Raw genomic sequence first — 15,435 nt, 5'->3', positions numbered from 1 at the left:
AATATAATTTATACAGTATTATTATTCGTTATATATTTCATTTATTAGACGCAATCAGACAATGCAAACTTTCTCTCTCTCTCTCTCTCTCTCTTTCAGGGTGGCCATAAATTAACTTTCCGTCTTTGGAGGCATCTGTAGCTAAAACTAATACACGGAATAAGACAACATTTTATATTGACTTTCGAAGGCATAGGGAGATGAATTCCGCGGGAAAAAAAAAGATTTAGTACCACAAGTCGCCGGCAGGGGAAATTTTGGCGCTGGGGAGCTGAAAGCAGTCAAATATTTGCAGTAAACGCAGGTAAAAAGGATTATGCAAATTTTACTGTGCGTACGTGACAGCAGCGCCACTAATTCCACTTAAAAAGGGATTGGGAACGTTCAAGCAGTTATTCGAATGACTGACCGATTGTGCTCGATATGCGTCCTATCTTGCCTCAGCGTGCGTTACTTGTTAAGTTGTTTTACCTTAAACAGTGCAATGCTGTAGTGGCCCTTCGGGAATTTAGAAGGCCTTCATAACCTACGTACAGGTCCTATGTCAGCTGTAGCACTGAGAGCTATGATTAAGAAGTTTGAAGAAACTGGATCACTACGAGTTAGACCTGGCAGAGGACGGAAAGCAGTGCAAGAAGAGACAGTAACAGACGTTGTTACTGAGGTGTTCGACGACACAGACTAGTACTGGTCCAAGCGCTCGTGCCATTGCTTGTTTTCGGCTCCACCAGCGCCAAAATTTCTCCCTATCGGCGACTTTTGGTACTAAATATTTTTTTCGCGGAAATCATCTCCCCATGCCTTCAAAAGTCTCGATATAAAATTTGGTCTCATTCCGTTTATTGGTTTTAGCTACAGATGCCTCCAAAGAGGGAAAGTTAATTTATGGCCACTTTGTATATCTTCGTCTTGGCCTCCCATTTTTGGGTTTCGTAACTCATCACGAGGTGGGATCGTTACCCACACGCTCAAATATGTGTAATTGTTTGTGAAGCGTTGTGTTATTAAGACCAGTTTGCCTGCTTTGCAGGAGGAAAAACCCCAGATAAACTGGAGAGAAAAACCATGCAGTCCAAGCCCAAGACCAGCTAATTTGGCTATGACCGAGAAAGATCCTTAGCCCCTCACGTCGGCGAATTCCCAGGCATATGGTTGCGGAGCGCGTAGCCACTCGGCTAACCGCGTGGACCTTTATATATATATATATATATACGAGTATATTCAACGCCTCTGCTCTCAACATAGGACGATGTATTTTCATATCTGAAGTTTTCATATCTGAAAACCGCAATACGTAATGATTACGAAAAGAACCTCGGTGATATTTATTTTTTTGAACATCATTTAAATTAAGTGAACCTATACATATATCTAGGAAAAATCATTATCAACAACCATAAACTTGGTAATGAAATTTCAGGTAAAAAGGTAATTTTACCTGAAATTTCAGGTAATTCTAGAATAATAGCAAGATGGAAAGTTTTTGACCATTATACAGAGATCTTTAAAAGCAATTAACCAAACTGCCTAAAAAGAAACATCTACAAACCAGTGTGTACACCCAACACAAAGAAACATGTAAAGAGCCATTTTGGGAATGACCTGGTTAGATAAAAAGAATAATAATTGGATAAGGAAGGACACAAAAGTAATAAAAGGCAACAAACGGCGCTGGGTATGGGAATGTTTGACCACCGATGGACAAAGAGACCAAGAATGGATACTGGTTATCGGAAACCAGGTAGACCAGTGGTAAGATGGGATGATGACTGTAACAAGATGTTATGGACATTTATGGTGGAGAGAGCGATAAGACTGGGCAAAATGGAAGACGTATGGAGAGGAATTCCTCCAGTAGTGGACTAAAGGAAGCTGTTGATGATGATAGTAAAATAAATCTTCACGTAGCTCGGCGATATTTCTTAGTTTCGCTAACAATATAAATGATATAACTTATCATTTCTTATATGTTGTGGGCAAAATATGTTTAATATTTTATGGAAACACTTTGAAAATTATTTAGTTTTGCTCCCAGTTTGTCAGTTGACAAGTTTTCTATCCCTTATGCAATAACAAGGTTTTTACATTGCATGAAGATCTTTATTTTTTTTTTATTGTGATATTTGGATGATTTTCAAAAACAAAAAAGTTCAGTTCTCAATTCCAAATTTACCTGATTTATCAATTAAAATATTCAATTAACGGTTCTCCTCAATCTGTGTTATATCTTTGTATTTAATATTAATACGTTTTCATAATCCACCAATGACATTGTTAAAAAGAGTAATTTAGACATTACACAGCCCTTGTCTAACACGACTTTTATTTAATTTATACATTTCTTTATTATTCTCGAATATTTGTCAGGAATTTCATAACGCCTGATAATAATTATTCTAAATAATTAAAAATTTTTTATAATTTGCGATTTATAATATCATCTTAATATATTAATCATAATTAATTACCTATTATAAATTATTCAAACGAAAAGATGGGAACAAAATGATGAAGAATGCAGGGTATTACATTGTAGCTGCAAGCTGTCACTTGTGGTCCTCATAGATCCCATTGCTTTCATAGTTTAGGGGTGGTAAAATTATTTTCATGCAGCTAATGCTAAACATTATCATATAGTCATAATAACTGATAAAAATAAGTTTTCATGTTAAAAAAATCATTAGACTATTAAGCCTATTTTAGTGATAATGCAAATTTTATCTTCACTTTGAAACAAACCTTAGGCTAGAGCTGAGTAACACGTTACAAAATCATTCAAATCCTGCGGCAAAGAAGTCACTCCATTTATCAGATTCAATTCACACAGAATGATATCAATTTATGATATAAGGAAACTAATGCCAGTGATCTCAGGATGCAGGACATTAATGGTGCAGAGGATGAAGATTCCCTGTTGTCTGTTTCGGGAGCAGTGATGGTAGAGGTTTGTGAGCTATTTTAGTTCACAACTCCTGAGTGGGCAGAAGTGGTTATGTGTCGTTGTTGGGTGTTAGGATGGCTTTTGTGCTTCCAGTGGTCATTACCGTCATAGTTTCCGGCTTGCTGTATTAGTTGGTTTGGATGCGTGGATGTATTAATAAAGAATTTTTCTGCTAGGGAGCGTAGTAGTGGAGAGATGTAGGGGATATTGAAGTCCCGGTGGATCTGGGGGTTCCTGACGAACCACGGGGCGTCCACGATCATCCGTAGGCACTTGATCTGTAGCCTTTGTAGCTTGAGGATGTTTGTCTTGGAGGTATGGCTCCAGGCTGGGGAGATGTATATAATAGTGGAACGGATCACTGTCTTGTGCAGTAGAATTTTGTTTCTTGCGTTTAGTTTGCTGTGTCTGTTGATCAGCAGCTGGGTACAGCTAGGCGATAACTTTGGATGGTTTGGTGCATGTGCTCTTGATGTGGCTGTTGAAGCATAATCGTTTGTCGAGGAGTATTCAGAGGTATTTAGTTTCGGTTTTTCAGGGAATTTTTGAGTTGAACAGGGTGATGTCTCCTTTGGGGGATGCTCGTCTTCTTGTGAAGAGTATCATTGTGCTTTTCTGAGGGTTTACTTGTAGTCGCCAGTCTGCAAACAATTTTTCTAGATTCTGGATGGTGTCTTGTAGTTTTTAGGTTACGAGATGTGGTTTGCGGGATCTGGCTAGCATAGCCGTGTCGTCTGCATAAAGGGCTATGGTGGATGTGATGGGATTTTGAAGATGTCTGCCATGTAGATGTTGAACAGGATCGGGACCAGCAGTGATCCTTGAGGAACTCCGGTCAGGATTGTTTGTTGGTTGAGACTACTTCATTTATTTTCACTTGCATCTTCCTGTTTGTGAGATATGACTTCAATCAAATGTATCATGTTTAGTGGAAGGTTTGCGATGATAAGTTTGTAGAGGAGGCCTTGGTGCCAGATCTTATCGAAGGCCTTTGAGATGTCTAGGAAGACTGCTCCGGTGTGCTGATTCCAGCTGAATCCTCTGGTGATGTGTTCTACCAGCCTATGGATCTGTTGGGTGGTGCTGTGGTTTTGACGGAAGCCAAATTGTTCTTGTGGAATGATGTTTAGTTGGTTGACATATTCTTGGAGTCTAATGAGGATGATTTTCTCTGCTATTTTTCCTAAGCTGGATAGCAGGCTGATGGGTCGGTAATTTTTATGGTAGGTGTGGGTCTTTGCCTGGCTTGTGAATTAGGATGATGTCGGCTGGTTTCCATGACTGGGGGAAGTGCTGCCATTTGAGAATGGAGTTTATGATGTTTGCCAGTTGTATTATGACTTTACGCAGTAGTGCCTTAATGACTTTGTTTGTAATGCCGTCGGGTCCTGGGGCATTTTTTGTTCTTGAGGTGGTTGATGATGCCGATTATTTCGGTCGGTGAGGTAGGCTTAATAGGGCTTGCATTGTCGTGTGGACGATTTACTGTGAGTCTGATTTTACGAGTTATCTTGTATACGTGGCTGATGTTTAGGTTCTCGTATGCAGAACTGCATTGTTTTTCTAGGTTTCTTGCTATGACTTCAGCTTTGTCAGCATCTGTGTACACTAGGTGTTGTTCTGCTTGGAGAGGTGGGAGAGAGATTTGCGCTTGATCCTGGGGTTGTTTAGGAATTTCCATATGGAATGATCTGCTGTGGAGATGGAGGTGAGCTTGTTGTCCCATTGTTGATTCCTGTGGTTCTGGAGAGCTTCTCGGACTGATTTGTTTAGTCTGTTGAGAACTGTTTTGTCCTGGGGGTGCACGTGTGTTGTGGTGTCTTTTCCTTTGTCTGTTTTCTTCTCTTATCAAGTCCATGATTTCTTCTGGGAGATGATTTTGTTTGTGGGTAGTCGTGGTTACTGTGGCTGCTGTTATGTCTTTCTTGCTTTGGTTGGTGAGGTTCTTTATTGTGGCTTTTATGTGGGGAACCGGACCGATATGTTCTGGTAGCACTTTCCTGAGTTTCTCCCAGACTCCCAGACACGGAGGATTTGGGGGGAGGTGGATGGTATTTGTTCCCTAAGTAAAGTAGGATTGGGTTGTGATGTGATGATAATTCGTTCAGTGCTTGGAGGCTGTACTGGTATTTGATATTGTGTAGGCTAGGATGTCGGCTGTGCCTGTTGGGCTGTGGTGTGTTGGTTCGTGCCCTCTCATACATTATATGAGGAAACTAATGATAGTGATCTTAGCGCCCTCTCATTCATTATATCACATTGAGAAAACCACAAAAATATTACAAAAAAATATTATTTTATTAGAATAAAAACTTACTGTGCAAAATATCCAAGGGATACATACGTACATATATTAATTGTTTTTATAATTGATTTTTTTTTATTCTGTGGTGATCATTTTTTATAAAAATACATATATTCCCATGAAAATTTATATCTGTTTACTAAACTATTATTTTTTATTTTTAATTATAATGAACTAATTAATTGTAATTTTGCAATATTATAGAATGCCACGGTTGGAACACCAGTTGTGGATATTCATGCTGAAGATGCTGACATTGGACTAAATGGAGAAGTGCGATACCGGCTTAAAAAGTTGGCCAATGGACATTGGGAAACTTTTACCATCCATGAAAAGACCGGACTTGTAACTTTGCGAACTCTTCTAGATAGGGAAAGACAAAGAGTTTACGAGGTAAATGTCATTTTTTTTTTGCGCGTGTGTGTGGAGAGGGGGAGTGGGGAGGGGTAGATGAAATCCTTTGGTTGGGAGTCTCTTATCCACTTTAGATAATTCTTGTTATTAAAGCATTGAATAATTGGATCAAATATCTTGAAATGAAGTATTTGTTTTCTACTGATGTTTAGATTCGAGTGGAAGCTTATGATCTTGGTCAGCCGACATCTTTGTCCACGGATCTTGACCTGACTGTATTTGTAACAAATGTTGACGACAATGCACCGGAGTTCACAGAAGATAATGTAAGTAAAGCTCTTAAATCACATATGAGAAAGAAAACTAAATTGAATTGAACATCGTAATAAACTAATATAGCAGAAGTTTTGAAATTCCACCATATGCATTAAATGATCGACTTTCATATGTAGAATATCATCTGACAGTTGCGTCTTGTTTTCTAGCATGAGGTCATGTTCACGGAGAATGTGCCTGCAGGTCAGGAGAAATATAAACTGATCTCAACCATTGACAAAGATGATGATGACCGCAATCCAAAGCCTATTCCCTGTTACTTCATTGTTGGTGAGTATATCCTAAGTAGTCTTAAAGATAAGTCCGAGAAAGAACCTATTTCAGGGAGAATAACTGGGAACATGGAGAAGCATATTTCATTATTACAATGCTCCTGCACAAAATGTAAAGAAAATCAATGCGGTAGACTGTTGAATTTTTAAAATTCAATTTTTTTCCTACCAAGAAATTTGGGTTTGGAGTAGGCGACTGTCGTTTCATATATCTGTGAACACCTCGAAAATTTTACTCACGAATCCGCAAAAAAGTTCACTTAATTTAAACTTAAAACGTTTCACACGATATCTGAAACGTTTCGGCTTCTTCCTAGTGGATGAATTTTATTTTCACTAAGATGCATCGCGACGTACATATACAGTGCATAGGAAAAGAAATAGGACTGCGTTTTCTGGAGACATCATATCAACCACTGCTTCAGGCCCCCGATAAACAAGGCAGTAGATGATTTCATTGCTTAATGAAGCACTACGGTCTTATTTATTGGGGGGGGGGGGTGAAGTTATGGTTGATATGATTGTCTCCAGAAAACGTAGTCCTATTTCTACCCCATTTGGTCTCCTCTCTCCTTACAAGCATTGGGAAAGACAAGTCAAACATACCATGTGGTCGTACAGCGTTCAAAATTTTAAATAAGTGTCTGACCTGTCTGTGAACTTTATATAAGTGATCGAAGTCTAAGTTTTCATATGACCGTTTGCACTGCTTTTCTAAATTTTTTGCTATGGGCTCTGCCTTTTCTATGTCTGTGTGAACAAGGCCCTGGTCAGAAATTATAGGGGGAAGGGATCTGCCTTTGTGTCTGATATTTCTCATTAGTCCCCAGATAGAGTGATCACTAGGTGAGATAGAAGCTAACGTTTCTTCCCACAGTTGGTCTCTGTATGCTTTGAGTGCATTTCTGACTGCACCATTTATTCTGTTAACAACTGTCTTGTGGCTCACGGGTGTTGTGAAATCTTTTCCTTGCTCTGTTTTTTTTCTCTGATCAAGTTTATAATGTCTTGGGGCAGACGACCAGGCTTGAGGACAGATTTGTATGAGGTGGCTGCCATTATAGCGGAGTTAATTTGTTGTGTGAGGTTTGTGACTACGATTTCAACATTTTCTTTTGAACTTATATGAGGAACAGGTCCAATGTAATCTCTGAGTACTTTTGACAATTTTTCCCACGATATAAATGAGTGAGAGCAAGGAGACAGGTATTCTTGTTTTCCCAGCTGCAGTAGAATTGGGTTATGATCAGATGACAGCTCGTTCAATGATTTTAGGCTGTAACGAAGTTTAATATTTTGCAGGATAGCTATATCCAGGATGTCAGCAGTGCCAAACGTACTGAGATGAGTTGGTTCGGTGGGGCCTGCCACAACGGCATAGTTTAATCCTATGTAGTTGGAAAGGATGCAGTCATTATTGTTGGTGGATCCACAATTCCAGGCAGGGTGCTTGGAGTTTAAGTCTCCGGCAGTAATGATGAACTCTCTAACGCCTAAGATGGCATTTAGATCAGAATGCAATAGAGTTTTTAAGGGTAGGTTGTAAGCTGAGTAGATTTTCAATCTGCCAGCCGAGCTAGTGAATATTTTCACCCCTGTGGCCTGAAGTTCATGGTTGGAGGGTGGTTTACAGAATGGTGTTTGATATAATTTTTAATGAAACTGGCAGTGCCGCCGCATCTAGAGTTTAGCCTGTCTGTTCTGTATAGGAGATAAACCCCTTATTTTAGGGCTGTCCGAGGGTCTTAGAGACGAGTCTCGCTTATTAGAATGACATCTGCCTGATATCTATGAGTAAAGTCTTGGATCTCTAAACTTTTGTTTCTGAGGCTAATTGCATTCCATGTAGCGAACTGAAGAGAAGATGGAATTCGTTTGTTTCTATTCATCTATAAGTGCTGTGAGGATGGCTTGTGTTTCACGTGGGAATCTTTTAGTGGAGGTCGCTGAAAGGTTTGACAGCCTATGTTTGCTAGAGAGGCAGTAATAACAACTGTCAGGTTTGTAGGTGCTGTTGGCTGATTCTATTCTGGTGTTGACTTGTTTGAACGGGCCACATCTGCATAACGTTTTGTTTGCCTTTGGTATTCTCTATTTTTGAAGGACTCTGATTGTGGCCGCTGGAAGCTCAGCGGCCACAATCAGATGGCATTTAGATCAGAATGCAATAGAGTTTTTAAGGGTAGGTTGTAAGCTGAGTAGATTTTCAATCTGCCAGCCGAGCTAGTGAATATTTTCACCCCTGTGGCCTGAAGTTCATGGTTGGAGGGTGGTTTACAGAATGGTGTTTGATATAATTTTGTGGCCGCTGATTGTGGCCGCTGGAAGCTCAGCGGCCACAATCAGAGGCCACAATGGTGCATGGGCCTCTGGTATTCGTGTATTAAAGGAGATAGACTGTTTAGCTGTCTCCCAGCCAAATATATGTGATGTTGAATACATCCCTTATATTCAACTATAACCTAGATGCTGAGTGAGGGCCGCCGTAGTTGGAACATTTAGCCGAGGTGGTTTTCAGCTTTGTACAGATATTGGTTGGGTGGCTATCCCCACATTTCAGACATTTAAACTCAGCTTTACACAGTTTATGGGCGCGGCCAAAATTTTGGCACCTGTGGCATTGCCCACAAAATGCCGTTTTCCGGAGTGGCTCTGGTGTGATGATGAATCCGCAGATTGATTTTACATTGCAAATATTTTTGCATATGTGGTGGATCTCTACAAGAACTAACTGTATAGGAGTCTTGTCAGATCTATGCATTCTGCTGACCTTTATAGGAGACAGATCCTGTAAGTCAAGATCAGCAGCTATTTTTTCTGGATTCAGAGACACCAAGGAGGACCGCTTTAAATTTTTTTTTTTCAAAACAGAGTGAGAAGGTATGGTAATGAAGACCTCTGATGTCCATTTCCTTTGTTAATTTTCTATAATCTGTCACCGTGGCGGGTTGTATCTTGATACCCTCGTGTACATTTTTGGCCTTTGTGTAATCAATTTGTAAACTGGACATAGTGGATCTAAGACCTGACCATCGGTGTTTTTCTCTTAGTATGATCGGAGGCACCTTTTCTTTGGGAGAAGCAGTGGAGTCCGAAACTGGACCGTCTTGTTCCATTTCTTTTTCTTTGGGTGGTTCTACGGCTGTTTTGCTCTTCTTGCGTGCGCGGACCTCTTCAAAATCTGAGGGAGTAGAGATGACCGATTCCAACTGTTTCTCCATTTTAGCGGCGTCATCCTGTGACGCTTGCAGGGGAAACGTATCATAAAGTTTTACCTTTCCCGAACAGTTTTTATTAAGCAGCTCGCCCAGTCTGATGAATTCACAATATACGTCCTCAAATATCGTCTCATCTATTTGTTTTTCCATGTAACGTGTCAGAAGCTGAAAAAAAAACAAACAAACAAACAAAAAAAAAAAACAGTTTACCGTGCAGTTGTAGCCTGTCCGGCACTTCTGCAAAACTCCAAATTTTTGATAAAAAGCACTGGCATAAAATGGCGAGATCTTCAGAACTCATCTGCAATAAGTATCACTTACAAAAGTTTCCAATTCGACTGACTACCATCACAATTCCAATATTTCTATTCATCACAATCAATCCATCTCGTCGAATACTCCTATCATTCATCCAATTGAATCCGACTACCAAAATATGTGCCAAACAAACTCCATCTCCGACTCTTCGATTTTTATTATTATTTTTTTGGGTAGATGGGAGAAGCAAGAATGCTTTTCATATTCTCCGTTATCTGTAGGGGCAATGTAAGGATAAGGTGTTATTGAGCTATGATCATGGCAGGAGGGTAGCAGCAATAACCGAGCCTCAGTTAAACTTCATTGGCTGCAGCATTACCATCCATTACCTTCCTGGGTACCCATTATAGTAGTCGCCTTGTACCACATGCATGGGCTACACTGGGACTATTCTTATCCCGGCCACTACACGGAATCATCGAAATATTTTCTATATTCGAATAATTCTAATATCATGAAATGAGAAGCCTAAAGGTATATGCTGAGTTTTAAGTTTTTAAAGAACAATTTAAACTATTTGCAATATTAAAAAAAAATTGCTAAGAAGATATAAGTTACGTTATTATTTCTAAGACAATTATTATAAATAACAATAGAAAACCATGTAAACTGTGTAAAAATGATTTGTGATTAATGTGAAGTCATAAATATTATTTTTAAGCAGTTTACATTGTTTTCCAATGTAATTTATATTATGAGAGTAACATTTTCTTTGCATAATATTAGTTTTCTTTGCATGCTGAGTTCTGTATAATTTTATGAATTAAATCTAGCTTTTTTGTTTTAGGGGGAAACGAACTTGAACGCTTCAAATTAGACATTTTCACCCACCAAATATACACCACGGAAGTGTTGGACAGGGAGGAGAGAGAGAACTACACTCTCATTGTGCAAGCATCGGACGATTGTTTCCACGAACCCGGATACGTGGATCATTTTAATCCAAGGGACAACTCCTTACTTCAGGTTCACATCAGAGTGAGGGATGTCAACGACAATGCTCCCAAGTTCACCAGCAAGGTCTTCACTGGAGGAATTACGGCCGAGACGGATTTTGGAACAGCTTTCATGGAGGTGAAGGTGAGTGGGGCATCCTTCAACATTCCTTGGTCCATTTTACCCCCCAAGTTTCCATCCCATTACCAATCTCAATGTTTTGTTTTTAGGCCACCGACGATGACATCGGGGCAAACAGTGTAGTTCGCTACTTCATTATCGGCAAGATACAGCAGACTCTATCTGAAGGATTGGGCAATCTCAGGGGTCCACCGTTTGTCATTGATCGTAAGACCGGAGAAATCAGTTTGAACTTTGATCCCCGGAAAGGCATGAAAGGATACTTCGACTTTGAAGTGATGGTCAACGATACCGATGGACTCAGCGACAAAGCCAGAGTCTTCGTAAGTTTTTTTGACTTCTGTGAATTTTAAGATTGTCTAGTGTTACTGATAACGTAGATAATGCTATGTGCTTTTTTTCATAGATTTATCTTCTTCGAGAGGACCAAAGAGTGAGGTTCGTCCTCAGACTGACCCCCGAAGAGATCAGAGAAAAGTTGGAGAAATTCAGGGAGTGAGTAAAAATATTTTAAAGATCCAATTCATAAATTCTAATAGGAAAGCATGTCACGACATGCTCAGTATTGATTTATTATTATGTATTGAAACAAAATTTTTATCCACTCCACAATATAATAATACAGGGGAAAACTGGGAACAAATTTCCAGAGATTGAGTGAGAGACAAAATACAAAAATAATATCTTTCTTTACAAACAATTAACATTAGTGTAGATTTATGGTACTGCTTTAACAGTGTGTAAAAGGCTTGTTTCTCAAACGCTGTATACACATTTTCATTATAAATAAGATAAAATAAAAAAACTTATCTCCTAAAGAGAAAAAGGCCCACAAACTTAACAACCGATTTAAAGAACGTAAACATTACACGACATTCGTGTGATGATCAAAAAGATCATTTGTGTGCAACTTTTCTTAAGAAAGACCGTCTTTCTTCTTTCATATCTTCTCTGCAATATCAATTCCTTTTCTATTTCCATGAAATACAAAGATAATTTTAAAGTCTCCTTTTTCCTTGTGGAAACCTCTTCCTTATCCTTGAACACAAAAAAGAATTCACCTCTTTCAAGCTTACAACGCTTAACTAGAACACGTTTGCTGCATAACGTATCAAAAGGAACGGTCCACTGCTTCGGAAGGAACTATATATACATATCACTTTTATCAATGACACAAATCAGCTTCCTTTGGAAGAAATTCAACCGTTAAATTAGTGATTAATAAAATCAAAACTAAGTGAAATCCACTTAGCTTTAATGATTAATAATAAGCAAAATGACAAATGACATTAATGACTTTAGGGGGTGAAGCAATAAACTTTTCGTATTCCTCGCTATCTGTTACGGCTACAGTGAGAGTAAAGTTTTATGAGTAGTATGCTCGCCCTGGATGGGCATGGAGATTATGCATCGCTACAGGAAATTAAAATGGCTTTGGTCGTTTGTATTTGAATATATCTGTTGCCTCGTATGCCACAGCTTGTCGAACCAGATCGTTAGGGTGTATGGATGTCTTCAGGAAGAACTTTGCTGCTAAAGACTGTAGGAAATAGAAAATGTAAGGAACTTTTGTATCTCGATGAAGTTGATTGTTTCTTGCGAACCATGGGGCGTTTAGAATCATTCGCAAGCACTTGTTTTGAACACGTTGCAGTCTGATAATGTTTGAAGTGGAGGTCTGGCTCCAGGCAGGAGAAGCGTAAGTGAGTATAGGACGAATCATCAGCTGATATAAAAGCAATTTGTTTCTGAACTTTAGCTTGCTGTTCCTGTTAATTAAGGGGTAGATCTGGGTGATGGCTTTAGATGCCTTTGCACGCGTAGTCTTGATGTGCTGGTTAAAAGTTAATTTTTTGCCGAGGACAACACCAACGTATTTTGTTTTCTGTCTGCCAGGGAATTATAGTATTGAATAGTAAAACGACTCCTACAGGTGATATCGACCTTTTCGCGAAGAGAATCGTGAGCGTTTTCTGTGGGTTCACTTCTAGTCTCCATTTGCGCACGTAGACTTGACGTGTTGGTTGAAAGATAGCTTTTTGTAGAGAATTACACCCAGGTATTTTATTTCTGTCTGCCAGGGAATTTTAGTATTGAATAGAAACACATCTCCTGCAGGAGACATTGGCCTTTTCGAGAAAAGAATGGCGGAGCTTTTCATGGGGTTGACTTCCAATTTCCATTTGGAGAACCAACCCTCCAGCTTTAGACGGTTTTCTTGAAGCTTTCTGGTAATGAAATGGCGTCGGAGAGATCTGGTTAGTATTGCTGTATCGTCTGCATACAGGGCCAAAATGGAAGATATCAGATTGTGCTGGATGTCCGACATGTATACAGAAAACAGCATTGCAGCTAGTAGGGATCCCTGCGGCATTCCAGCAAAGATATAGCGCTGGGATGAGGTAGAACTGTTGATTTTGACTTGTATTGATCTTCCGAAGATATGAATGGATTAGATGAACCATTTTAGTGACGTACCGGCTGAGATAAGTTTGTGTAGGAGTTCAAAATGCCAGATTTTGTCAAATGCTTTGAATAGGTCTAGGAATACAGCTCCTGTGCACTGGCGCCAGTTGTAGCTGTTGGTGATGTATTCGACAATTCTGTGGATTTGTTGGGTAGTATGGTAGTATAGTACTATGGTGTTGCCGGAAACCAAACTGTTCTTTTGGGAGGATGTTTAGGTCATTTACTGAGGTTTGGAGTCGTGAGAGGATCACCTTCTCCGCAACCGTACCCAGATTTGAGATAAGACTGATTGGACGATAATTTTGCGGTAGGTGTGGGTCTTTGCCTGGCTTATGTATAAGAATTACGTCAGCCAGTTTCCAGGTGGAAAAAAAATAGTGAAATCTTAAAATTGCATTCATATACTGGTCAGGTGCGCTACAGCTTTCAGAGGCAGCAGCTTGATCACCCTGTTTGAGATACCGTCTGGTCCAGGAGCTTTATTGTTCTTACGTTTTATAATAATATCATATAATTCAACCGGTGATGTGGGGGCAATATGGTCAGCGCTGGTATCTGGGAGATTTAATACGTGTGTGACCTGTCTGTGGATTTTGTACAAGTGATTGTAATCTAAGTTGTTATAAGAAGGTTTGCACTTCTCCTCTAGAGACTGTACTATGGCTTCTGCCTTATCTACATCTGTGTGAACTAAGCCCTGGTTTGAGAATATGGGGGGGGAGAGCTGTTTTTATTTCTGATGTTTCTCAGTAACCCACATGTGGGGCACACGTGTTACCGAATCTTTATCTAGTTCTGTTTTTGTCTCTGATCAAGTTCATGATGTCTTCAGGCAAACGATCTGGCTTGCGAGCAGATTTGTAGGACGTACCTACCGTTATAGCAGAATTGATTTGTTTTATAAGATTTGTAACTGCAGTTTCTACTTCTTCTTTTGTGCGTATGTGAGGAATAGGTCCAATATAAACCTTGAATGCTGTTGACAGTTTTTCTCATGCTATGTAGGAATGAGAAGGAGGACACAGGTATTCTTGTTTTCACTGCTGTAGTAGAATTGGGTTATGATCGGATGATAGTTCATCCATAGATATGATGCTGTATTGAAGTTTGATATCCTGCAAAATAGCTATATCCATGATGTCAGCAGCCAAACGTACTGAGATGTGTTGTGGTGGGGCCTGCCACAACAGCATTGCTTGATCCTAAGTAATTGGAAAGGATGCAACCATTCTTGTTGGTGGTTGAACAATTCCATGCAGGGTGCTTGGAGTTCAGATCCCCAGCAATAATGGTCTGCTCTCTGACGTATAAGATGGCATTTAGGTCAGAGTGAAGTAGAGATTTTTGGGGAGGGTTGTAAGCTGAGTAGATTTTTAGTTTGCCAGTGGAGCTGGTGACTACTTTCATGCCAGTGATCTCAAGGTTAGTTGTTGAAGGGTTCCTCACAGAGTGGTGCTTAATGTTTTTTAATGAAAATGGCAGTGCCGCCACCTCTGTAGAGTAATCTGTCATTTCTGTATAGGCGAGAACCCCTTATTTTAGGATTGTCTGAGGGTCTTAAATGAGTTTCACTGATTAATATAACATCTGGTTGATATCTATATGTGAAATTTCGGAGTTGCAGAATTTTGTTTTTGAGGCTATTTGCGTTCCAAGAAACTATCTGAAGAGATGCTGGAATGAGTTTGTTACTATTCATTAATGAGAGCTGTGAGGATGACCTGCGTTTCACGAAGAAATCTTTTAGTCGAGGTTTCAGTAGGGTTTGATAGGTTGAAATTTTGTAGCATGTTTGCTAGTGAGATCGTAATAACAGCTGTTAGATTTTTAGGTGCTGTTGGTTGACTTTGTTCTGGTATTGGTCTATTTGTTCGGCTCACATCTGCATAACTTCTTGTTTGCTTTTGGGTGTCTCTATTTTGGGAGGTCTCCGACTGTGGCCGCTGAGTCTCCGGTTTTGATGCCAGGGCCTCTGGTGTTCTTATGCTGTAGGAGGAGGGCTGATTGACCGCCTCTGTCCGTCTGTTCTTTGGGTGCTGAGTACATCCTTTGTAGTTCGCAGGATGAGGGCCACCGCAGTTGGCACATTTGGCCAAGGTGGTCCTCGGCTTTGTGCAGGTATTGATTGGGTGGATGACCCCACAC

At 39.8% G+C, this 15,435-nt stretch overlaps 1 protein-coding gene across 1 annotated transcript in view; it reads left to right on the top strand.

The window, feature by feature from the left end:
- The window catches only part of Cad88C (cadherin 88C), a 56,299-nt gene that overhangs the window by 32,797 nt on the left and 8,067 nt on the right, over window positions 1-15,435 (top strand). The window contains exons 24-29 of the mRNA XM_090403585.1: window positions 5,451-5,639; window positions 5,813-5,926; window positions 6,086-6,206; window positions 10,532-10,824; window positions 10,911-11,144; window positions 11,228-11,316. Coding sequence (XP_090259711.1) covers window positions 5,451-5,639; window positions 5,813-5,926; window positions 6,086-6,206; window positions 10,532-10,824; window positions 10,911-11,144; window positions 11,228-11,316 — 1,040 coding nt within the window. The remainder of the gene's footprint in view (window positions 1-5,450; window positions 5,640-5,812; window positions 5,927-6,085; window positions 6,207-10,531; window positions 10,825-10,910; window positions 11,145-11,227; window positions 11,317-15,435) is intronic.

This window comes from Typopeltis vanoorti, chromosome 14, assembly GCF_054136105.1.
Source record: "Typopeltis vanoorti isolate ZY-2024b chromosome 14, IOZ_Tvanoo_1.0, whole genome shotgun sequence".
Taxonomy (NCBI): Eukaryota; Metazoa; Arthropoda; class Arachnida; order Uropygi; family Thelyphonidae; genus Typopeltis; species Typopeltis vanoorti.
This window is presented reverse-complemented; position numbering and strand designations above follow the sequence as displayed.